Source organism: Orycteropus afer, unplaced genomic scaffold, assembly GCF_000298275.1.
Source record: "Orycteropus afer afer isolate SDZICR_OR568_19922 unplaced genomic scaffold, OryAfe1.0 scaffold00114, whole genome shotgun sequence".
NCBI classification, from domain to species: domain Eukaryota; kingdom Metazoa; phylum Chordata; class Mammalia; order Tubulidentata; family Orycteropodidae; genus Orycteropus; species Orycteropus afer.
The window spans coordinates 7,974,779-8,000,175 of NW_006921701.1; the positions used below are offsets into that span (position 1 = coordinate 7,974,779).

Genomic DNA, 25,397 nt, shown 5'->3' on the forward strand with positions numbered 1-25,397 from the left:
TTGCTGGAGATGGAGGAAGTGGCTCTCGCTCAGTAAGTGAAGTCCCAGGAGTTGTAGGTGTGGTTTGTTGGCACATATTTTTATCCTAGAGGGCAAATAAGGACATTGGTGGTGTAGTGCCTAAGGGATTTGACTGCTAACCAGAAGGTTGGAGGTTCAAACCCACCAGTCCCTCTGCAGAAGGAAGACTGGACAATCTATTTCCATAAAGATTTACTGCCTGTGACCCAAAGGGGGTTGCTATGAGTCAGAATGGCTAGGGGCTGGCAGTGCGTTTGGTTTGTTTGAGGGGCAGATACAGGGGGGTCTGATGATACATACACGGGTCACTGCTGATAAAAGGCCACAACTAAACATGACAGCATCAAAGGATACTCGGAGTATGAATAACACTCAACTGAAAATTATAGAAAGGGGTACAATCTGGGTTTAGTTCAGTAAAACTGAAGGGCAAATTGACTTCTGCTAAAACAAGCCCTGTTTAAGCTTGTGATAGGTCTTGGTGGTCTTCCCAAGGGGCAGAGATTCTTAAGCTTTTTATTTATTTGAATGACCTGGATGTTTGCTAGAAGTGTAAGTTCCTGCCCCATTGTGAGACTCAGATTCTATAGCTCTAGAGTGGTGCCCAGGAATCTGGATTTTCAACAAGCACCTCAAGAGATTCTGAGATCCCTGAGACCCAAGGCAGCATTGGGACTTTCATGGGCCTTGGTCACTTTTGCCTTTGTGGCCCACTTGCTTTATAAAATTTATATGTATATGTTGTTGCTGTTGTTAAGTGCTATTGAGTCAGCTCTGGCTCACAGCGACCGTATGTACAATAGCATGAAACACTGTCCCGGTCATGCACCATCCTCACAATCCTTGCTATATATTGTGTGTGTGTATATATATAGTTATAAAGACAAATGCTGAGACTGGATTATATCCTATTTCTGATTTTAAAAGAAACAAAACATTTGAAAACATGCTAAGAAAAATCAGTCACAAAAGGACAGAAGTTGTATAATCTCACTTACATGAAATACTCAGAACTAGCAAGTGCCTAAAGACCAAAGTTTATTAATGGTTACCAGGGGAAGGAGGGTAAGGAAGGAGAGGTGTTATTATCTAAGGGGGGCACTGACTTTCTGTTAGGGGTGATGAAAATTTTTGGAAATGGATAGTGGTGTTGGTTGCACGATATGATGAATGTAATCAATGTAACTGAATTGTACAAGTAAAGAATGTTGAAATGGGAAATGTTTTGCTATAAATATTTATGCCATGTGAAAATGACATGAGGGTAGCATGTGATAGCCTCTAACTTCACAAGGGAGCAGGAGGATCAAAATCAAGAACCCAAGACTGATTTCTATGAGGTGGAGGTCAGACATGCCTCTACCCTCCAACCTTTTTTACCAATTCTGACACCAAGTTCCCTCCCACTGCACTCTCTATTTCTCTGCTGGGTTTGATAATTCATTGCAGTGGCCACACAGAACTCACAGACAATAGTCGTGATTATGGGGTTTATTAGGGAAGTTAACAGGTTACAAGTCAGGATCAAAAATGACTCAGAATATAGTTTTTCAATTAGGACAGCCTCTTCTCAGCGGTGCCCACAGCACACCTCATCTGGCTCTCAGCTTTTTGGCCCTATGGCCCCTTGACTTCTGCCCTACTTTGGCAGGTGTTACAAAGCCCTTTTAGCTCTGCTGATGTACCAGAGGTACCTCATTCTGCCAGTAAACCTTGGCCCAAAGGCCCTCAGCTCTAGTTCCATGAGTTGGCAAACCTAGCTCCATCAGGTGCCTAGAGGCATGCCACTTCACTAGCAAGCCTCCTGCCTGAAGGCACTCAGCTTTCCTGTTCTGTGAGCCAAGAAGCCCACCATGCCATCTCGTGCTGGTCTCCTCGTTGTGCTGCCTCTGTTTCTGGCTGCTGCTTCTTGCTGTTTCTAGCAGTCTCAGCAAGGTGTTACAGGTTTGTCTCTGTCTGGATAGAGATTCTTAGCACAGGGACCCTGGATCCAAAGGATGTGCTGTGCTACTATCTCTTCCTCTGGGTAGTAGTCAGATACCCCCTTTCTGCCTTTGGGATGGCTCATTATAGGCCCAGTGGGATGGCAAAACTGACCAATCCCCACGCTAGGGCTCCATATATTTATTTGTATGGTCCCACCCCTACAAGGGTGTCATGCACTTTATATTATTAGAAGTTATATCCAATCCCCTTGGTGGACCATGAGCATCTCACATTTGCATAGTGCTAAGAGCTCTAGTAAGAGGGAGCTCTGGTGGCCTACTGCCTAAGGCATGTGACTGCTAACCAGAAGGCTGGTAGTTCAAACCCACCAGCCACTCCTCAGAAGGAAGGTTGGGCAATCTACTTCCATAGTGATACCACCTTGGAAACCCAAGGAGGAGTCACTATGAGTCAGATCCAACACAATGGCAGTGAGTTTGGTTTGGTTTTTTGGAAGAGCTCTGGTGGCATAGTGCCCAAGGCATTTGACTGCTAACCCAAAGCAAACCAAACCAAACTCACTGTTGTTGAGTTGGATATGACTCATAGAGATCCCTCCTTGGGTTTCTGAGGCAGTATCACTATGGAAATAGATCACCCAACTGGTTAAAGGAATAGCAAATATCAAATATCAAAAATAAAACATCTGAAGAAAAAGATGTCTATACCTATAAGAATATATTTTGAGTAATAGACATCTTACCCGTAGCCCCACCGTACCCTGCTCTGATTTGATGGAGCACTCCTCATTATCCTTTCAGTCAAATATCTGTCAAATTATCTGTTGAACATCTATTATGAGTTGGGTACCCATCAAGCTCTGTGAATACATCAATAATCAGTCTCTACCCTTATGGAGTTAAATACTAGTTGAGATAAGACAATAATCAAGTAAACAGGTCATTATGTGGTGACGAGATGATGGTTAAGGGCTGCAGAGAGAAGGGTTCTTCTCAGACCCTTCTTCTGGGCATGTTCACATAACACCACCTTCCTCTTTTAGAAATAATTTTTTTAAGTGAAGACAGTAAAATGAGACCAGTAGTCAACTAGTCTCAAGAGGTTTACATATCTTTTCTATTGAGTATTTGTTTCATGCTTGGGTACTCGCAGATCAATGTTTGTAATTTCCAAATTCATACCTAAGACAATAATGGTATTAGTTATCCCCAGGTCTTCTTGCACATGTAGTGAGAACTAGATCAATTTCTCTTACTCAAGCTTTTTTTTTTTTTTTCATTTCTATTGTGACTTGGGTGACAGTTTATAGAGTAAATTCATTTTCCATACAATAGTCCATACACATTTTGTCTCATGACATTGACTGCAATTCCCCACAATGTAAGGGCTCTCTTCCCACTTCCTCCCTGTAGTTACTTCTCCCATGTCCTTCTTCCCTATTGTATTGCTGCACCCTGAGTTATCTCCCTGTGTAAATACTGCCCTTCTGTTCTCTCATGATTAATTGTTCTAAGGAGTGTATCTACCTGATGTGAATGTCTGTCTATTGTTTGCCTGGAGGCCACAGGATTGAGTTCAATTCCAGACCTGAAGGGAAGTTAGGGGCTCACCAGGCTCTATCAGACCAGTAAACCTAGTCTTTTTTATAGTTTTGAGTTTAATTCCATGTTGTTTTCCCACTCTATCCAGGATCTCCTGCACTGATCCCTTTCTGAGTGGTTGACAGTGGTAGACAGGCACCATCTAGTTTTTCTGGTCTTATTGCCATATAGGCTGAGGTTTGCATGGTCTACTAGTCCCATGGACTAACTGGTTCCATGTGTCCTTTGTTTTCTTCATTCTTCTTTGCTCTGGATGAGGAGAGACCCATTGTTGCATCTACATGACCACTTGCAAGCTTTTAAGACTCCATTACCCAAGCTTCTAGTCACTGTTTCAGGAGTTAGTAGCATTCTATCTTCCTTATTCCCAGGAATGGTGTTCCTAGATGTTCAAGTTCTTTCCATAATTAGGCCTCATATAAGGCCATCTACTTTTCTCCTGGTCTGGATGACAGGACCAGTTAGAATTCTGTAGCTGTCAGAAATCAGATCACAGTGGACAAAGGACAGAATCCACCCAATGGATCTAATTAGGACAGGAAATGGTAAACTTCTTTTGTAAAGTGAGTATTTTCTCCTTTGCAGGCCATATAGTCTCCGTCATTACTCAACCCTGCCATCATAACACTAAGTAGTCACGCAATATGTAAATAAATGGGCATGGCAGTTTTCCAGTAAAATTTTATTTATAAAGACAGCCAATAGGCTAGCCCGTGGTCCTCAACTTGCTCACCCGTTTCAGGCCGATGGGGATTATGGCCCACATTTGAGAAAAAGTGAAAGAATGGGAGGGAGAAGGAAACTATGAACAAAGGCACTAAGGAAAGAAGTCCCACAAATGACAAGGGACCAGTGTGGCCTGAGAGAACTATGAACAGAAAACAGCAAGAGACTTTGAAATTTAATTTGGTAACAACCAGTGCATTTGCAAACATGTGGAAACTGACATTTTACTGCTTCGTCTTTTATTTAAAAATCACACTGTTCAAAAACATTTTTAAAATATTAATTAAAACCTTATCTTCTATTAGAATCACAACGTTTTCCCTTGTATCAAAAGCTGAGCCACTATCCTGATTACTTGTGGATTCACCAAGCAGTCCAGCAAGTCATCTGTAGAAACGTATATTGGAGAAGGGGCCTCAGTACTATCTGAAGCAATTTGTTCTACAATTGCTTTCTTGCTTATATACATCATTCGTTGCCTCTTTGTACAATGTGATTTTCCAAAGTACTCGCCATCTTTGGTGACAAAGTCTTCACCATCATTTTCAAAAATGCCTCCTCTTGCTGTGGATGGTTCTTTGGAACTTGGTATTACAGGAACCAGATCCAGGCCAAAGGGACTTGCTGCCTCCTGTTTCACAGGTCCCATGGTTAAGTTTGGGCTATGTGGTTGTTCCACCTCCATGTGGTCGTGAACATTTAATTTTTCCTTTTTTGTGGGCTCTCCATTTGTTCCTAATGCTTGAATTTCAACTCCTTTAGATGATCTGTAATGATCAAAAAGGGCCGAAACAGCTCCATTTAAATAGCGACAATTGATTTCATGGGATGTTTCCTCAACCTAAGGAAAAAGAAAAACGCTTCACAAGTTACATGCATTTATTTTAACTGGAAAACAAATATTTTAGTCAGAGTTGATTTATCACAGAAGACCAATTGTCGTGATGAAGTGGCCTACCTCAGTGGGGTTTAACCAAGCTTTGGTGTTGTCTGGGTCCTCTGCGGTCTTCAGAGCGCATACAAGGATACGGGTGATCGCTTCTTCTACCCGGGCTTGGTGGTCCTCTTCCTAAAATGAGACAAAAATATATTTTTATCATTTGTCTCTGTGTCTCATGGCTTAAAACAAAAACAAAAAAACCTACCGCTGTCAATTACAGCTCATGGTGACCCTATCTACTTCAGAGTAGAAATGCACTCTACAGGGTTTTCTTGGCTGTAATCTTATGGAAGTAGATTGCCAGTCCTTTCTTCCACAGTGCCAATGGGTTGATTCAAACAGCCAAACTTTTGGTTAGTAGCCTAGAGCAAACCATTTGCTTTACCTAGGACCAAAACCCAGAGACCAAGCACAAAGAGTAGAGTCTCACTTCATTGTGTGTTCTGTTCTTTCATTAATATAAGCTTTATTACAGAAGGAGTAAATATGCTATTAGAAGAAATACAGTTTTTATGTATTCACTGTCACCTGCCATCTGGTATATATTCTGTCTATAAGACATAGGCCTTCAGTATGAACTATCTTATGATGCTTTTTCCAATCTTTTCAATTCTTTGACATGTGTTTACAGTCAAAAAAAAAAAAAAAAAAGTACTACATACTGAGGAATAATCCCTACAGAGTTTGATAAGCAAACTGTTTGAAGACTGGGAGGAAAGCTATTATGAACATGCTCGGAAACAAGAATGAAATGACTAACCATTGGTTTACTTAAGATAAAATAAGTATAAATTGTAGCATTAATGATGAATTACATTAAAATCAATAACTTCTGTTTATCAAAAGACATTGTACAGGGAAAAAAACAAACAAACAAATATGTTGTCTGCCACACATAATTGGTAAGAGATTAATATCCAGAATATATAAAGAATCTACACTTATCAATAAGAATGACAAATAATCCAATTTAAAAAATAGTCAAAAGACATGAGCAAGCATTTCAAAAAGGATCAATCATATGAAAATATGGTTGATCTCATTAATAATCAGAGAAATGCAAATTGGGAAACCAATGAAACTGGAAAAAGTTAAGAGGTCTGATGATACCAAGTAGTGCAGACATGTGCATTTACAGACAAAAGTTTTACACACTATTGGTAGGAACACAAACTGATACAGCCATCTGGAAAACATGTTTATATTATCTTGTAAGGTTAAATATTATATACCCTAAAAAATCCCACAAAAACCAAACTCACTGCCGTCAAGTCGGATCCAACTCATAGCAAACCCTCCTTAGGTTTTTGAGGCAGTATCACTATAGAAGTAGATTGCCCAAACTTCCTTCCAAGGAGTGGCTGGTTGGTTTGAACTGCCACCCTTCTGGTTAGCAGTCAAATGCTTTAGGCACTACGTCACCAGAGCTCCCATTATATACCCTACTGACGAGCAATTCCATTCATACATACACACACACACACACACACTCATACATAATCCCTAGAAAAACTCTTGTACATATGTACTAGGAGACATGTAGAAAAATATTCTGTTCATAATAGCTGAAAAATGAAAACAAGGCAATTATCCATCAATAGAACAATGGACAAAAATATTGTGGTCCATTAATACAAGAGATTATTCCACAGTGAAAACGAAGGACCAAAAGCCACATGTGATAACAAAGATGAATCTTAGAAACATGATGTTAAATTTAAAAAAGCAAATCTCATAGTGAGACTGCACTTCACATCCACTAGGATGGCTGTAATCAAAAAGATAGATTAAAACAATGCTTGTGAAGATGAGGAGAAACTGGACTCCTCATATACTGCTGGACTCCTCACCAAGGGATGGAAAATGGTGCAGTTGCTTTGGAAAACAGTATTTGTTATATCATTACCATTTATATGTTACAAATGTGTCATTTAGTTCTTTTAGTTGAAGATGTCATTTAGTTGTTTTAGATGAAGAACTATAATAAAAGACATAATAATGGAAAAGTTGTGAAAGTGAGAGGAAAGCCTTTAATCATTAACAAAAATATTTTCTAAGAAAGTTTGAAAAAAACATAGTGATAAAATAAACATATTTCAATACTTAAAAGAATAAGGAGATGGAAAGGATATCAAAGGCACCATTGAGAAGGACTGAGACTATACTTTATTCCTCCAATATCAGGACAGACTCTGCATTTCGTTCTTAGAGAAACTGAGAGAGGGGATGAATACTGAATCACCTGAACACAATCAGAATCTCTACTCTTCTCCAAATCCATGAACAGGAAGAATAGAGCCTGGACTTAGCTTGAGTTATAGGAATATGGTAGACTTTAACAGCGATGGGCCTTTGAAGCTCAACTTGGCAACAAGAAGGAGCCTGAAGGACTATCAGCCAGTGCTCGAAGAGACAGACACGAAACAGCACCACTGGACAGAGGAAGACACAGTTACTCAATTTCTATTTTGCATTCTAGTTTTTCAAGTGAGAACAGATGGTCTTCAAATTGTGATGTGTATAGAAAGAAGTTAAAGAAAGAAGAAACTAGAATCGTAGCTTTACAGTAGCATCCACTTTAAATCAGTGTGAAGTCTTTAAATACTGAACTTGTAGATAACACCTTAGAGCCTGTTTATAATTAATCACACAAATCCTTTGGAAAAATCTAGAGACCAAACTGAACAGATGACATATAACCAACTTTTAAAAAGACCATGGGTGAAGGCTTCCAAGCTTCTGAGGTCACGTAATTTCAAAACTCTCCACACATTCTCCTAAAAACAAAAGCAACCAACAAGGAGAGAACATCAAATCACCCTTAGCGCATTCGTACAGTGTAGCTGGGAGAAAGAAAATACAATATACTCTAATTAAATGTAAATGAGAAATTAAATACTAAAGACTAGCAAAACTGCTCCAGAGCCCACATTAAAGACAAATGTCTGGTTGAGACCATGGAAGAAGAAATGTAGAATTTCTAATCAGAGTCACTGGTTCTCTTGCTGCACCTTTCACTTAAGCCCTCAGTGCTACAACTGTTTTCTAAGCCCATGTATTATAGTCTCCTGCCACAATGTTAGGAACTCTGGTAGCGTAGTGCCTAAGGCACTTGACTGCTAACCAGAAGGCTGGCGGTTCAAACCCACCAGCCACTCCTCGGAAGGAAGGTTGGGCAATCTACTTCTGTAGTGATACCACCTTGGAAACCCAAGAAGGGTCACTATGAGTTGGGTCTGACTTGACAGCATATAACAACACAACAAAAACAGCCACAATATTCCTTAGGCTACACCTAATTCAAAGTTCCTCTCATTATCAAAAGACAAGAAAACTGTGATTGAGAGGAAGATTCCTAAGACCTTATCTTCCAGGCTCAAAATCTCTAGTTTCTTTAGTTACATTTTTTACGTGACTTTCTTCTTTAGATTCTTCATCATTCTGGTCATAGACTTTGGAATCAGATTTTAGTTACAGGTTTCTCTCACTCTCTTTTTGCTGTGTAACCTAGATGGTTACTTAATTGCAAGACTTTGGGTTAAAGAGATGCAATTAAAGTCTCAGGTTTAAAAGACAGTTCAGTGGTAACATGTTGCCATTTTAATTATCAAGTAGTGCAGGCAATCTGGGCACAAATAAAATGATAAAAAACCTGGCACTGAAAGACTTTGTTTGAGCAAGTGTATAAGCAAAGTCTGAGAACTCCGCAATTAGTAATGAGGACCCTCCACCAAGAAGCAAATATTCCAGGCCAGATGGTGTGGGATGGGACTGGCAGTGTGGAACATACATGGCTGATCCAGCTAAGCCCAATACAATTCTAATAATCGTTAAGGCAGAGGGCCCTGTATGCAACATAAGGGCGCATTGTATGTCCTTAGAAGAGGCACATCACTAAGGATCCCATTTCCAACCTAAACATCCACCAGCACTGGATAGACTACACAGATTATAGTACATCCAAATAAGGTGATATTGGAATGTCGGTTAAAAAATATTAATCACCAAGTCTTATGGGAAGGGTTTGCATATCCTAAACACAGGGATTACATTTATTTAAAAAAGAAAATAAAATTACCAGTTCAATCCATGAGTTTATACTGACAGTGACAGGATCAACGGATTCTACATAATGCCACCAGTGTCTGGGAACAAACAGAACCTGAAACCAGACAAAACACTGTTAGTGAACAGGGCATTTCCTGTTTTAAAACTGTAGTTAAAATATACATAATAAAATTTGTTAATTCAACCATTTTCACATTATTATTCAGTGACACTGATTATATTCTTTGTGCTGTACAACCATTATCACTATCCTTTTCCAATTATTCTACTTCCATTAACAGAAACTCAATGCCCCTATGCAGTAACTCCCCTTTCCCTCCTCCCTCCCATGCCTTATAACCACTAATAATAAGCTTTGGTTTCAATCTATTTGCCTATTTCATATAAGTGAGATCGCATACTATCGCATACTATTTGTCCTTTTGTGACTGACTTATTTCACTGAGTATAATGTCTTCAAGTTTCGTCCACGTTGTGCCATGTATCAGGACTTCATTTCTCTTTATGGTTGAATAATATTCCATGTATGTTGCAGTGCAATGAATTTCTCTTATATGTGGCCTTTCTGGCCCTGGGTTTGTAGTTCTTCCAAGAGGATCTGCCAGGTCACAATCTTGTAAAGGGACTGGTTTATACACAAACAGGGCATATAAAACATCCAATAGGATTAAGAGACCTGGCAGGAATTGGTCCATTACTATGCAAATGAAGTGACTGTGGTCTACCAGCTCTGCCATCCTGCCAGGCTTATAAAGGCCAATCCCACAGAGGTTCAGGAGGACTAACTACTATCAAAGACAGCCTGGAGCAAAGCATGTTCTTTGGACTTGGGGTCCCTGCACTGAGAACCTCCTAGACACAGGAGAAAGCAAGGTCTACCACTGAAGACAGCAAGAAGTGGCAACCACCACAGCAGAGCCCGGAGGCAGAGAAAGGAGTGGAAACCAGGAGACCGGAAGCACAAAAGGCCAAATGAAAACCCCGTGTGAGCATGGCCTAGAAGCAGCTGAGGGCTGTCTTGGTTGGAAGCTGTCCTAATTACAGAACTGTCTCATATCTCCTGGGCTGTAGCCTGTTACTTTCCTAACAAACTAGTTAATTGGGAGTATGTCTGAGTTCTTTGCAGCCATTGCAATGGATTATCAAACCCAGCTAAGAAGAGGAGAGTGCCATAGGGCAATGGCTAGTAAATGAGTTGGAGGGTAGTGTGTCTGACCTCCACCTCACAGGAATCAGCTCCATGCTGACTTTGACTCTTATTCATTCTCTTGAATGCAGACAAAATCTGACCACATTTTGCTTATACACTCATCTATTTATAGACATTTAGGAGCTCTGGTGGCATATGCCTAAGGCATTTGACTGCTAATCAGAAGGCTGGTGGTTCAAACCCACCAGCCACTCCTCGGAAGGAAGACTGGGCAATCTACTTCCATAATGATACTGTCTTGGAAACTCAAGGAGGGGTCACAATGAGTTGGATATGACTCAATGACAATGAGTTTTTGTTTTTCTTTATAGACATTTAGGTTGTTCCCATTTTTTGGCTATTATGAATAGTGCTGCAATGAACACCAGTGTACAAGTTTCTGTTTTCAATTCTCTTGGGTATATACCTAGGATTGGGACTGCTAGGTATGATAGGTGGAGCTGTGTATTGACGTGGCTGGACCACAATTCTGGGTGGTTTAAGCAGTTGTGATATGGGTTATTCCCATGATGAGATTGGATATATATGTTTTGAGCAGCCAGTCAGTTGAAAGGGAGCTTCCCTAGGGCTGTGGCCTGCTTCCAATATATTTATGGACATCCTGGGAAGAAGAGACACTCTTCTCTGGATCAGGATCCTGTTGTGCTGCCTACAACTATCCGTGAGTTAACAATCCACTATTTGGCCTGGAGATCTTAGATTCGTCATTTGTTGGAGTCAACAGCCAGTATACTGCCTGCCAACCTTGAGCTAGTCAGCCCCTGTGGCTGTGTGAGTCAGGAAAAGCCTCCAGCTTGATGTTTGATCCAAGAACTTGGGACTTGCCAGCTTCTATAAGTGTGTGAGCCATTTCCCTAGGATAAATTCTTTTTTCTCTCTCTCTAAGCTTTACTGGTTTTGCTTCTCTAGAGAACCCAGCCTAACACACTAGGCCATATTATAGTTCTATGTTCAGCTTTTTGAGGAACTGCCAAACTGTTTTTCACAGCAGCTGTACCATTTAGCATTCCCACAAGCAATGGATAAGAGTTCCAATTTCTCCACATCTTCATCAACATGTTATTACCCAACCCCCTTTTTTTGATCAGAGCCCTTCCAGTGAGGGTAGTGAGGTGGTACCTCATTGTAGCTTTGTTTTGCATTTCCCTAATGGTTAATGACATTGTGCCGATTTTCATGGGTTTGGTGGCTATTTGTACATCCTCTTTGGTGCAATGTCTGTTCAAGTCTTTTTGTTGTTGTTGTTAAATTGCAGACTTTTCTTTTTTTAAAAATATATTTTGGATATTCAATCCTTATCACATATATGATTCCCCTAAATTTTCTCCCAATCTGTAGGTTGTCTCTTTGTTGATAAAGTCCTTTGATGAACAGACGTATTTTATCTTTTGTTTCTCATGCTTTTGGTGTCATATCTGATCGTCCACTGTTAAATCTGGTCTCGCAGCCATATCCCTATGTTTTCTTCTGTGAATTTTATGATTTTAGTTCTCACATTTAGGTCCTTGCTCCATTTGAATTGGGTTTTGTATATGGTGTGAGACATGAGGACATTTCATTTTTATGTCAGATTAAGACCCTAATTCAGGCTACTAAGAAAAAAAGAAATGCAAGTTAATTAGCATAATACTGTTGTAGGAAAGGGAAACAAGGAGAAAAGAAAAACAACCCACAATTCTTTTACTCTTTTTTTAAAATTGGTAAGTAAGAATAGTCTACAAAGGATATTCTCAGCTTTTCTACTCTTTAATCTTGTGACTGCTCCATCTAGACCTAAATCTTAGTAAAGCATCCTGTGAGCATTCTGATTTTTCCTCCTTTCCACTGCAAAATCATTGTATGTGTTCTGAGAAAGGGCAGAGAGAAAAACAGAGAACACATTTTCAGCCCTCCCATAGTTTAAAATCTAGTGAATGAGAAGATTAGGTATAGAGAAAGGTGTCAGAAATCATGTCAGTGGCAAATCAGAGTAATGGACATTCAGTGCTAGAGAACTTCCTAGAAGAGGCAGGCATGAGCGAGGAAGGTCAGGCCACCCGCATGGAGGAGGTGGGATCTGAATCAAGACTGGGAGAAAATTAGACAGGGAAAAATAGAGGGGCATGCCAGGAAGAGGTGGCACAGGAAAAGGAGGTAAGACTGTGTGAGGGCCAGCAAATAGTCTTATCACTGCAGAAGGAATAACAGGAAATAATGCAGGAGAATTAAGTGTTGGGGCCAGAGGAGAGCCCTGAATTCAGAAGAAAGAATCTGGATTTTATCCTGCAGACATAAGGAATCACTGAGAAATTTTAAGTAGAGGGATGGTTAAAATAGTAGCATAAAGAGAGAGTCTGGGAAGGACAGATCTTATAATGGTCCAATTATTAAATATTAAGATGTAAACCAGAGAAGCAAACAAAAGCAACAGGCAGAGTCAGGAGGGATGAAACCTGTCCAACTTGAGATTTACGAGGGAGGGTTAAGTAGAGCAGACAGAGGTGATCCAGAGCTCTTGGGTTTATGATTTAGGAGACTGGAAGCCTTGCTACGAATAAGGTGGACTCACAGGTCTGTGTGAGTCCACCTTATTCACAGCAAGTGAACTGGGCAATAAAAAGGGCCACTGGATATAGTCCTTGCAAACTCCAAAACCAAACCCACTGCCATCAAACCAATTCCAACTCAGAACAACCCTGCAGGACAGAGTAGAACTGCCCCATAGGGTTTCTAAGGCTGTAAATCTTTATGGAAGCAGACTGCCTCATCATTCTCCTGCAGAGTGGCTGGTGGGTTTGAACCACCAATCTTTTGGTTAGCAGCTGAAGGCTTTAACTACACCACCATAGCACCTTGGATTTAGTTCTTAGGAGGTCACAAATGTCCTTTCACACTATAATGTCCTACAATGTTCACACTATAAATGTCCTTTCACATTATAAATGTCCTTTATAATTTCAATAAAGAGAGAGCCAGTGTGTGGTGGATAAAGGAATGGGTGGAGTTAAGAAAAACTGATACACCACAATCATTCATTCAAGTTTGGCTGTTAAAGATAGAAGTAAAAATAGCAATCACTTCACACTTACTAGAGTAGTTATTAAAAATAAAAAAGGAAAATAACAAGCATTGGGGAGGATGTAGAGAAAACAGAATTTATACACTCCTAGTGGAAATGTAAAATGGTGCAGATGCTGTGGAAAATAATTTGGCAGTTCATCCAGAGGTTAAACATAGAGTTGCAATATGACCCAGGAATTCTACTCCAAGGTATACACTCAAGAAAAATGAAAACATATGTTCATATAAAAATGCTATATAGCAACTGTTCATAGCAACATTATTGATAACAGACAAAAAATAGAAACAACCAAAATGTCCATCAACTAATGAATGGGTTAATTAAATCTGACATATCCATACAACAGAACATTATTCAGACATGAAAGGGAATGAAGTACTGATACAAGCTACAGTGTGGATGAACTTTGAAAATATTATGCTGAAAGAAGTCACAAAAGACCACATATTTTACAAATCCATTTATATGAAACATCAAGAATAAGCAAATTTGTAGAAACAGAAAGCAGATTCATGACTGCCAGGTGCTGGAGGAAGAGAGAAACCGGGACTGGCTGCTAATGGATACCAGGAGTCTTTGAGGTGATAAAACGTTCTGGAATTAGATAGTGATGATAGTTGGATATGTTAAAATCCACTGAAATGTACACGTTAAAGTAGTGGATTTTATGGTATGTGAATTATATTTCAACTAAAAAAATGAATTGGCAGCTACATGAGTCAACATGGTCAAGCAAAACTGTTGAAGTTGGTCGTACAAACCTGAGTGTGAAGGAAGAAGCAGAGAAAGAGCCAGTGTGAAGGGAGGGCTGGAAGGAAGCCAGGGAAGGAAGAAGGATAATCAAGGGAATAAAGTCACTTTAAGAGGGGACTAAGAAAATCTTTCAAAATATTAATAAACTACCAGACAGCAAATGTCAACGTTTTAAAGGAAATTTTCCTCACTGGGTAACAGCACTGAACATAATAACTCTGGAAATGTTTCAGAGACAGTCATTTATAAAAATAAAATCCATTCTTGCTTAAAAGAATTCTCAGTTCATTCTATCATTGTTGGTCCACTACCCAGATGGATTCCAACCTGTGCATTCATGTGTGTGGGTTCTATCTTTGCTTAACATGTTAACTGTGACTAAGAAGAGTTCCAGAGAAGGAGCTGTGGTGGTGTGGTGGTTAAAGCATTCACCTGCTATTCAAAAGGCTGGTGGTTTGAACTCACCAGCCGCTCCACAGGAGAAAGATGAGGCAGTCTGCTTCTGTAAAGATTTACAGCCTTGGAAACCGTATGGGGAAGTTCTACTCTGTCCTATAGGGTTGCTATGAGTTGGAATCAACTTGATGGCAATGGGTTTGGTTTGGTTTTATTAACAGTTCCAGAGATGTATTAAGTGCCTACTGCTTGACACTTTATCTTAACCTGAGTAAAAATGGCTTTTATCAGCTTTTTTTCCTGCAAAGTTTATCCTCCCCTTTACCAACAGGAGGAGCTGTGTTCCATCCTTCTATCAGCGTTCCATGACCTGTGAAACAGAGATATGTCTGAAGCCTGTAGCTGGGGAAGCTTCCTTTCAATAGCAGATCAGAAGCAAAGGAAATCTTTCTCATTTATATTTGGGTTGGGTGGGGATGGGGGTATGAGGCAAAAGGATTTGAAGAGTTATAGCTGTAGTGCCCACTGACAGGCCATCAATGTTTAAAGACACCACCATTACCTGTCCTGGGTTCAGTGTAACCATATGTCTTTGAGCTTTCTGGAACTGAGGAAAACGTTTTAAATCAGGATTGACAACATTGATCTTACTGAACACACTAGATTCTTCATAAGGGATTCTCGTTGGATAAAGGAAAGGAGTATCTTCAGGAGGAAAGAGGTGCCATCTTTTCCTGATTAAAAAAAGCAAGATACAAGTTAGTACTCTGCATTTTAAACAAAATGCATAAGGAGACAGCAGCTAAGTGTTCATTTTTACGCATTTTAATTTCGTTCACAAAATACAAGAAGGAATCTCAGTGGTAACATGATCTGTCTCACCTCTCACTTGGTGTTGGAATCCCCTCTGCACACATCCAGTGGAAGGTGAAGTAGCAACCAGTGGACATCTCATGACCCCATGAGGCAGTCTGTCCCTTGCTGAGACAGGATCTCATTTGTAAGATCATTGTTTCTATCTCAAATCTAAATCTGCCTCCTTAGAAATCATGTCTTAATTCTTGATTCTAGAGCTATCTAGAATAACTTTTACTATTTCAAGTATCTTTATCTTATCCAGAGCAAGCATCCATAGTTCCATTAACCAAATAGTTTCCATGTTTTTCTGTTTGAGTTTTAAATTCTTTAAGTTAAATATTTGTTAAGTTAATCTGTTAAGGAAATATACAAATAACAACTAAAAATACATAAGAAATTAATATAGAAATTTTTCAAAAGAGAACACTGAAATGTTCTAGTCACTGAACTTTTTTTTTTAAAAAAAACTGGAGGTAACAGAGCTCAACTCACAAAACATTACACAGACTCATACTTCAAGCCAACGTTGTTGTGGGCCCTCAAGTCAATTCCAACTCATGGTAACCCTACAGGACAGAGCAGAACTGTCCCATAGGGCTTCCTAGACTGTACATTTTTTAAAAAAATTTTATTTTGTTATTGCTGAGAACATACACAGCAAATGTATGTCAATTAAACCATTTCTACATGTACGATTCTGTGACACTGATCACATTGGAGTTGCCCAACCATCCTCACCCTCCTTTTCTCAGATGTTCCCTCACTGCCCTCTGAGGCTACTGTCTAATCTTTTTAGTTGCTATCGTCACTTTGATACCATATAAACAGTTCTTAAAAAAGCATAATGCTCAAGGCAGATATGTTTTACAACTTAAACTAAACTACTGGTTGGTTTTAAGAAGATACCAGGGCATATTTCAGTTTAAGTTTTAAATATAACCTCAGGGCAATAGTTTCAGGGGTTCATGTAGCCCCCATGGCTCTAGAAAGTCTAGAATCCATGAGAATTTGAAATTCTGTTCTGCATTTCCCCCTTTTGATCAGGGTTTCTTGTATAGACTCTTTGATCAAACTGTTCAGTAATGGTAGCCAGGCACCATCGAGGTCTACTGGTCTCACGGCAAAGGAGGCAGCTGTTCATGGAGGCAATTAGCCACACATTCCAGATCCTCCTCCTGTTCCTGACTCTCCTTCCCCCTCTTTTGCTCCATTGCCATGCTAGGATATAATCTTTACGGGAGCACAGTACCAGGTCTTTTCCCTCATGGAGTGTCTGGCGGCTGCACATTGAACTATTGCGCCACCAGGTCTCCTAATCAATGTTGTTGCTGCTCCCTGTGCTGTTGAGTTGATTCTGACTCACAGCGACCTTACATGACAGAGGAGGACTGCTTCATAGGGTCCTCTAGGCTGTAATCTTTATGGGAGCAGATCATCAGGTCTTTTTCCCGCAGAGCTGCTGGTGGGTTTGAAATGCTGACCTTTCAGTCAGTTGCTGAGCACTCAACCACTGGGCCACCAGGGCTCATCTTCCTAACCAACAGAGGGAGGAAATCTGAGGGCAAGGGAGGAGAGGTTTGAAAAAGTAAGAAAGAGAAACAGACAGAAACAGAGAAATGGGGAAGCAAAAGGAGAGAGAAGAAATGTAATCTTGAGAAAATCTTAAACCACTCTAGTGACCTCTTGCAGTTATATTGGGGCTATCATTTACTTTCAGATATGGGAAGCAGTTGGCTGCTATGTTCAAACTAAGAAGTATATACTAAAGTTTTGTCTTGGAAGTGTGAAGGTTTTGTAGGAATGATGAAATGCTTTACTTTTCAGAAATTCATTTTGGAACTATAAGGCAGCCTATCCATTTACATAGGCTTTCAGGTTAGAAATCAGTGCCACTCAAAAGCTGCTTGTCTCATCTGAAAGCTTTAAGGATAAGGCTGCTGCGTTCCACTGTACCTAAGCCTAGTGTGGGAGCAGTTTTCAGGATTTGCATGATGAAATTAAGACTGATTCAGTTCCCCCACCGCTGCTTATTTGCAAAGTGTAATTTACCTTGATAATTATCTTGAGATACATATTTTCCTATTCAGACTCCAAAAACAAATGATAATCATAGAATGTCTAGAATGTTAGAGCTGGAAGGGCACTTAGGGATTATCAGTCCAATCTCATTTTCAAAAGAGTGGAAGAGACACCTAGTGCTTGCTCAGTGTCACACACAGGGCTAGCAGTTAGTGGTGGAACCAGAACTAGGTCCAATGTCTTCAGGTCAGGGCTCCTTCTCCTGCATCATGGCTGTTTCCCAAAGGAACAGCCATAATGATAATAATGCCATACAATCTGCTTTGCTTGGCTTACAAGGTAATCTACATGTCTTTTCTCCTGTTAAGCAGAAAAGGTAGTTAACCGATCACGTATGTCATCATGTCAACCCCTGATCCCTGCCTGGGAGACAAGACTGATCCCTTTCCAGCCTGATCTCTCTGCTTCAAATGCACAGCTTATACTGCACAACTCACAGGATCCTCTTTTCCCTCTGTGCTGCCCTGTAAATGTTCTGAAGGCCAGGAGAGGAGACAGGGCATCATTAATTAGGGGGAAACAAGTTTGCACCTGCAGCACTGTTAGCACATCCTCCTAATGGCAGAAACACACTCGCACATAACTCCTGGAACCAGGGACTGTCAAAAGCATCTCTTGACTTGGCCCTTCTATCTCTTGTGGTCTACAGATGGATGCAGATAAAAATTGACCTGTGTCTACTGGTAGGCACAAACTAAAATTTACAGTTGAAAGCAACAGTAAATACCATCTAGTCCAGTATTTTTTGAGTCAAGCTTCTGACATCCCCTCTCTCAAGGGCCTAAGAGTAAAAGTGAAACCTCTTCCTTTCAACACAATAGTTTGAAAAACTTTTAAATAAAAGCTCCTAAATAAAAGTTCAAAAACTATAAATTCACACTATTATAAAAAGAGCTATAAAGAGAACTGTCTACCTGAACTGAGAGTGAAATCCTGGTGTTGTAGAATCCTGTTTCTAAAGGCAGTCCTGATCAGGGCTGTGAGACACATATGGAAAACCATTTAAATTTCCCCCTTCAGTTTTCTTAAAGCAGGAAACAGAACCAGAGGTTTAAGAGCTTTGTTCTGGCTACCAGGCAGATTGACAGGGACGGGCTTGGGATCCCACTACCTACTCAGTACTCATCCCTCTATCTTCTGCAGTAAACACACACACACACACACACACACACACAATTACCTTCCTTGTACCTGGAATACTAAGTTGCAACCATAGGAGTCCAGATGACAGGGAGTATGGGCCCCCAGGGAACCAATCCACAATGTACTCTCCCGTCCATTTCTTCCAGGAAACCCGAAGTCTGACCATATCACATCCTGTTTTGAAAATAAAGTTACAGTCCATCAAGAACCAAGCACTCCTCTGTATGAAAGTCTTGAGCATATTCACTTGTGTACTTGATTTCTGGTACTTGGGATATTCTCATAGAAAATCCTATAGATGGAAGAGGTTAGATTTCAGAGCCTTCCAACAAATCTTCCTAACCAATAACATGGGAATTACCTCACTAGTAATATCTACTGAGTAGACACTCAACGTGCCAAACACTGTTCTAGAAGATTTTGATGAATAAATGAACAAAACAGACAAAATACCTACACCTGTTCACATTTTAGTGGCAGGAGATTGATAATGCAAAAAAAGACATAATTATGCAGGTATCCAGGGGGACAGGTATTTCTGGTGGTGGCAATGGAAATAGTACTTTAAAAATATATCTAATCACCCTTTATCTCATTGTATTTATGATAAAATATATTAAATAGCTCAACTTAGTAAGTCAGAAAGTCATCTTCCCTGTAAGCAATACAAATATCTCTGGATATCTCTGGGTGTAAGTAACTTACTAACTTTTTACACCTCAAACCAAACCAAACTTACTGCTGTTAAGTCGATTCTAACTTATAGCAACCCCTTCTTGGGTTTCCGAGGTGGTATCTCTACAGAAGTAGATTGCCCAGTCTTCTTTCTGAGGAGTGGCTGGTGGGTTTGAACCACCAGCTTCCTGGTTAGCAGTCAAATAAATGCCTTAGGCACTACACCACCAGAGCTAGAAGCCTTCTCCTACATTGGTGAGTTACTTAAAATTACACATGTCAGAGCCTTGGTGCATACCTACTGAATCAAAATCTCCAGGTGAGGGTGTCACAGGACATATTCTGAACTACATATCCATAAATAATTTGACATACTCCCAAAAGTGATGTACTAATAAGTGTAATAAATTTTAAAACAGAGACAGCACAGAAATCCAGAGTTCAGTTCTCTTTATGCCTGGTTTGATTCACAGATTGTGCTTGGAAACAGCTTATACTTAAAGGTCGACAGAGCCATTTGCAGCACAGGAGAAGAGGATCAGACATGAACCCAAATTCATGTTTTAAATTATAGAAAAGAAAAAAACCCACACTAGTGAATCAGGCTTTCATTTTACTTGGATCTACAGTCAACTCTCATGGAAGCAGCAGTCAAGAAATCAAATGACAGATTGCATTGGGCAAATCTGCTGCAAAAGACCTCCTAAAAGTGTTTTTTTGTTTGTTTTTTTAAAAAGTCACTTTGAGAGCTAAGGTGTACCTGACCTAAACCATGATTTTCAATCACTTCATGAGTGGCGAAAGCCAGATAATGAATAAGGAAGATCAAAGAAAAACTGATGGCCTTAAAGAAGGAAGACCAAAGAAGAACCGATGGTGGTGTGGGTGAAGAATATCGAATATACCATGGACTGACAGAAGAATGAACAAATCTGTCTTGGAAGAAATACAGCCAGAATACTCTTTAGAAGCAAGAATAGTGAGACTTTGTCTCACATACTTGGGATTTGTTTCAAGAGGGACCAGCCTCTGGAGAAGGACATCTTGCTTGGTAAAGCAGAAGGTGAAGAAAAATGAGAAAGACCTTCAACAAGATGGACTGACATCATGGCTGCAACAATGGACTTGAACAAAGCGAAAGATGTGAGGATGGTGCAGGACCAGACAGTGTTTCATTCTGTTGTACACAGGGTTGCTATGAGTCATAACTAACTGGACAGCACCTATCAACAACATCCATTTTACGTATGTGGAAACTAAGGGAAAGTACCGTCCTTTTGATGGTACTGTTAAAAAAAAAAAAAAAAAAAAGGAGATATTTTTGTTTGTCACAATGAATGGGGGGGGGTATGATTGGCAGTAAGTGGATGGGACCACAGATGCAGCCCCCCACAACAAAGGTCTGCATCTTGGACAAATTTCAGAGCTGAAAAGTCTGTTCTTAATTATCTTCCAGTTGCTCTATTTCACAAGTATTCAAAGTATTTTTACATGGTTTTAATATATATTTGACGGCACCTAACAACAATATATACAGATATGTGTCACTTAACGTCCATGATACATTCAGTGATGTTATGTGATTTAGACATTGTTCACACACCATATTATATACTTAACAAATGAACACACCTAAATCACAAGCAATAGCATTCACTAATTTTCTACATTGTGTTGTTTAATAGCCTTTGTTTCACTTTCAAATCATTACTCTTCCTTTGGTTCTTGCTGCTGCTATGACTGGCACTGTTTTTGCTGGGTTGGGAGCCATGATGCACTTCACAGTTACATTTTATAAAGAACAATAACAAAGAGATAATGCTACAACACTCAAGAGCTGTGTGATACATGAGATCGCATGCTACTACTTATGAGTTGAAGCATATTCTGTTACATAGTAAACTTTTTAAGTAGGGAAAGTTCATATTAAAATAGTAATAGAAAGCACAAAACATACATAAGCTAGTATCATGAGCTTTTATTATGACTATCAAAACATATGTAGTATAATTTACATATGGACTGTACCATTATACTTCTAGCTACTTAATAGCTTTGTATAGAAGAGATGTTGTTGTTATTTATGTGCCATCAAGTCAGACCCGACTCATAGCGACCCCTCCTTGGGTTTCTGAGGCAGTATCACTTCGGAAGTAGATTGCCCAACCTTTTTTCAAAGCAGTGACTGGTGGATGTGAACCACCAGCCTTCTGATTAGCAGTCAAGTGCCTTAGGCACTACGCTACCAGAGCTCCCATAGAAGAGATAGGCGATACATGTGTTGCATGTGGGAAGCTGTGTATGCGATTTCCAGTTATGTCCGTTCCTTTCTGTTCCATTCTCCAACAGGGATTTCTGAACTCTTTTATAACTTATGGGACCACAGACATATGCAGTTGGATACTGCCCAAATGGATATTATATGGCACATGACTATACTGAAATCTCTAGAAACATATAAATATAGGAAGATTGTACTTTGTCTTTCTGCAGCTTTACCAAGAGTTATCACTTTTTTTTTTTTTTTAATTGTGACTTGGGTGAAACTTCACAGAGCAAATTCAATTTCCATTCAACAGTTCATACACATTTTGTTTCATGACAATGACCGCAATCCCCACAATGCAACAGCTCTCTTTCCACTTCCTCCCTGTGGTTAGCTTTTCTCTGTGTCCTTCTTTCCTATGCATTCCTGCCCTCTGAACTATCTCCCTGTGCAAATGCTGCGCTTCTGATTTCCCATGGTTGACTGCTCTAAGGAGTGTATCCACCTGATGTAAATGTTCACCTCACAGGCCTGTCTACTGTTAGAGCCACGGAAGTGAGTTCAATTCCTGGCCCCAAGGATGACTAGGGGCCATAGTCTCAGGGGTTTCACCAGTGTCCATCAAAGCAATAAGCCTGTTTTTTTCTTTTCTTTTTAAATGATTTAGTTTTTCTGTAAATTTTAGCAATAAGTCCCTTGTCAGATCTGTCATTGCTGAATACTTCTTCTCAATCTGTAGGTTCTCTTTTTACTCTTTTGGAGAAGTCTTTTGATATGCATATGAATGTAATTCTTAGAACATCCTAGTAATCTATTTTATCTTCTTGTGTTTGTGCATTTTAGTTATGTTTGACAGTCTATTTATGTCATATATTAGAGCCCCTAAGTTTGCACCTAGGAACTCTGGTGGTGCAGTGCCTAAGACATCTGACTGCTAACCAGAAGGTTGGTGGCTCAAACCATCCATTCTGTGGAAGGAAGATGGGGCAATCTACTTCCATAAAGATTTACCACCTTGGAAACCCAATGGGGGTCATTATGAGTCAGAGTTGACTCGATGGCAGTTGGTTACATTTGCCTCTATTTTTTCTTTGATAAACCTTATACTTTTATGCTTTACATTTAAGCCTTCGATCCATCTGGAGTTAGTTTTTGTGTATGGTGTGAGGTATGGATCTTGTTTCACTTTTCTGCAAATGGATATCCACTTTTGCCAGCACCATTTTTTTTAAAGAGACTGTCTTTTCCCCACTGAACGGATTTTGGCCTTTTTTCAAAGACCATCTGCTCATAGGTGGATGGATCTATTTCTGGATTCTCAATTCTGTTTCACTGGTCTATGTGTCTGTTGTTGTACCAATACCAGGCTGTTCTGACTACCATGGTTGCATAGTAGGTTTTGAGATTGGAGTGTGAGCCTCCTACTTTGTTCTTCTTCTTCAGTAGTGCTTTGCTTATCCCAGTTCTCTTTCCTTTCCATATAAAATTATTGTTGTTATTCTTATGTGCCGTCGAGTCGGACCCGATTCATAGCGACCCCTCCTTGGGTTTCCAAGGCAGTATCACTACAGAAGTAGATTGCCTAATCTTCCTTCTGAGGAGTGGCTGGTGGGTTTGAACCACCAACCTTCTGGCTAGCAGTCAAGTGCCTTAGGCACTACGCTACCAGAGCTCCCTATATAAAATTAGTGATTGGTTTTTCCATGTCTTTAAAGAATGCTGATGGATTCTGGATTGGGATTGCATCTATAGATTTGTGTAGTACTGCTTTGGGTAGTATTGACATTTTCACAATATTCAGTCTTCATATCCATGAGTATGGTATGTTCTTCCATTTATGTAGATCTCTTAAAGTTTCTTGGAGTAGTAGCTTGCAGTTTTCTTTCAATAGGTCTTTTGTGTCTCTGGTAAGATTTATTCCCAAGTATTTTATCTTTTTGGTAGCTACTGTAAATGACATTGTTTTCCTTATTTATATATTTTTTTGTTTTCATAGATCTCTTTGTTAATGTAGAGGAATCCAAATGATTTTTCTATGTTGATCTTATATCCTGCTACTATGCTGAATCTTTCAATTAATTACAGTAGTTTTCTTGCTGAGTCTCTGGAATTTTCTATGTATAGGATATTATCTGTAAACAGGGATAGTTTTACTTCTCCTTTACCAATCTGGATGCCTTTGATTTCCCTTCTTGCCTTATTGCCCTGGCTAGGACTTCCAATATAATGTTGAATAGAAGTGGTGATAGAGGGTATCCATGTCTGGTTCCCATTCATAACTGGAATACTTTCAGTCTCTCTCCATTGTGATAATGTTGGCTGTTGGTTTTGCATATATGCCCTTAATTATGTCGAGGAATTTCCCTTCTATTCCCATTTTGCTGAGTTTTTATCAGGAATGGGTATTGAATTTTATCAAATACCTTTTTTGCATCGATTGATATGATCATGTGTTTCTTTTCCTTTATTTTACTTATGTGATGAATTATGTTGATTGGTTTTCTAATGTTAGACCATCCTTACATACCTATTATGAATCCTACTTGGTCAAGATGTATTTTTTTTTTGAGTTATCACCATTTTGAAAAATGAAGACAACAGCATTAACACTTATGACATTTGGGTCAGCAATATACATGAGTATCAGTCCATTGCTTTATTGACTCATTCATGGATATGTAGAGTATATGTACAAATACACGGTATATATAATAGAAATATACTTACTTATCTTTTTATTTCAAAATGTTAAATATAAAGTGAATCTAGTTTCTGTATTTATCTGTCCTCAGCTTTGGTACCTAATTTTTTTTATTGGCTGGAACACTTACTACTCTGTTTTGCTTCTGGGATTTTTTTTCTTGGGCAAATACAGTCTGGTGTGTATGGTCCTGGGTTATAGTGGTCATCCTAGGCTAAGTCTAAACTGTTCTCTTACTTCATTATGTCTCTAATGTAGTCACTGAGCATTTACACATCAAAGTATATGTTTTTAATTATAAATTACTTCCTTTTAAATTCTCCCTATATTACAGCTAAGGAATTTAAATGTTTTTCTTTTTTAAAATATTTAAAAGGGTAGGTAATTCTATCATCTAAAAATTACATCTCAAAATTATAAAGGGAAAGAATCTAAGAGAGTTGAGAATCACTGCTACATCACATATACTTGAATCAATAAATTCTGGCTGCCAGCCACTCCTCAGAAGGAAGATGGGGCAATCTACTTTTGTAGTGATACTGCCTCGGAAACCCAAGGAGGGATCGCTATGAGTTGGGTCTGACTCGATGGCACATAACAACAACAACAACAACATGCAAGATGCTAATCAATGAAGGAGATTCAAGAAAGTATATTACCCCAATCCAGATCCCATCAACATTCTTTAAGAATATGGGAAAACCAATCACTAACTTTATATGGAAAGGAAAGAGCGAGGCCTTGGATAAGCAAAGCACTATTGAAGAAGAACAAAGTAGGAGGTCTCACACTGCCGGATCTCAAAACCTGCTATACAGCTACAGTAGTCAAAACTGCCTGGTATTGGTTTAATGACAGACACATAGACCAATGGAATAGAATTGAGAACCCAGAAATAGATCCATCAACCTATAGTCAGCTGATCTTTGACAAAGGCCCAAAATCAATTAAA

At 39.4% G+C, this 25,397-nt stretch overlaps 1 protein-coding gene across 1 annotated transcript in view; it reads right to left on the reverse strand.

Annotated features, from left to right (window-relative positions):
- Positions 1-4,602: 4,602 nt before the first annotated feature.
- The window catches only part of HSPBAP1 (HSPB1 associated protein 1), a 95,407-nt gene continuing 74,612 nt past the window's right edge, over positions 4,603-25,397 (reverse strand). The window contains exons 4-8 of the mRNA XM_007943928.1: positions 18,841-18,977; positions 15,286-15,457; positions 9,314-9,397; positions 5,254-5,364; positions 4,603-5,136 (exon numbers count right to left, since the gene is read on the reverse strand). Coding sequence (XP_007942119.1) covers positions 4,603-5,136; positions 5,254-5,364; positions 9,314-9,397; positions 15,286-15,457; positions 18,841-18,977 — 1,038 coding nt within the window. The remainder of the gene's footprint in view (positions 5,137-5,253; positions 5,365-9,313; positions 9,398-15,285; positions 15,458-18,840; positions 18,978-25,397) is intronic.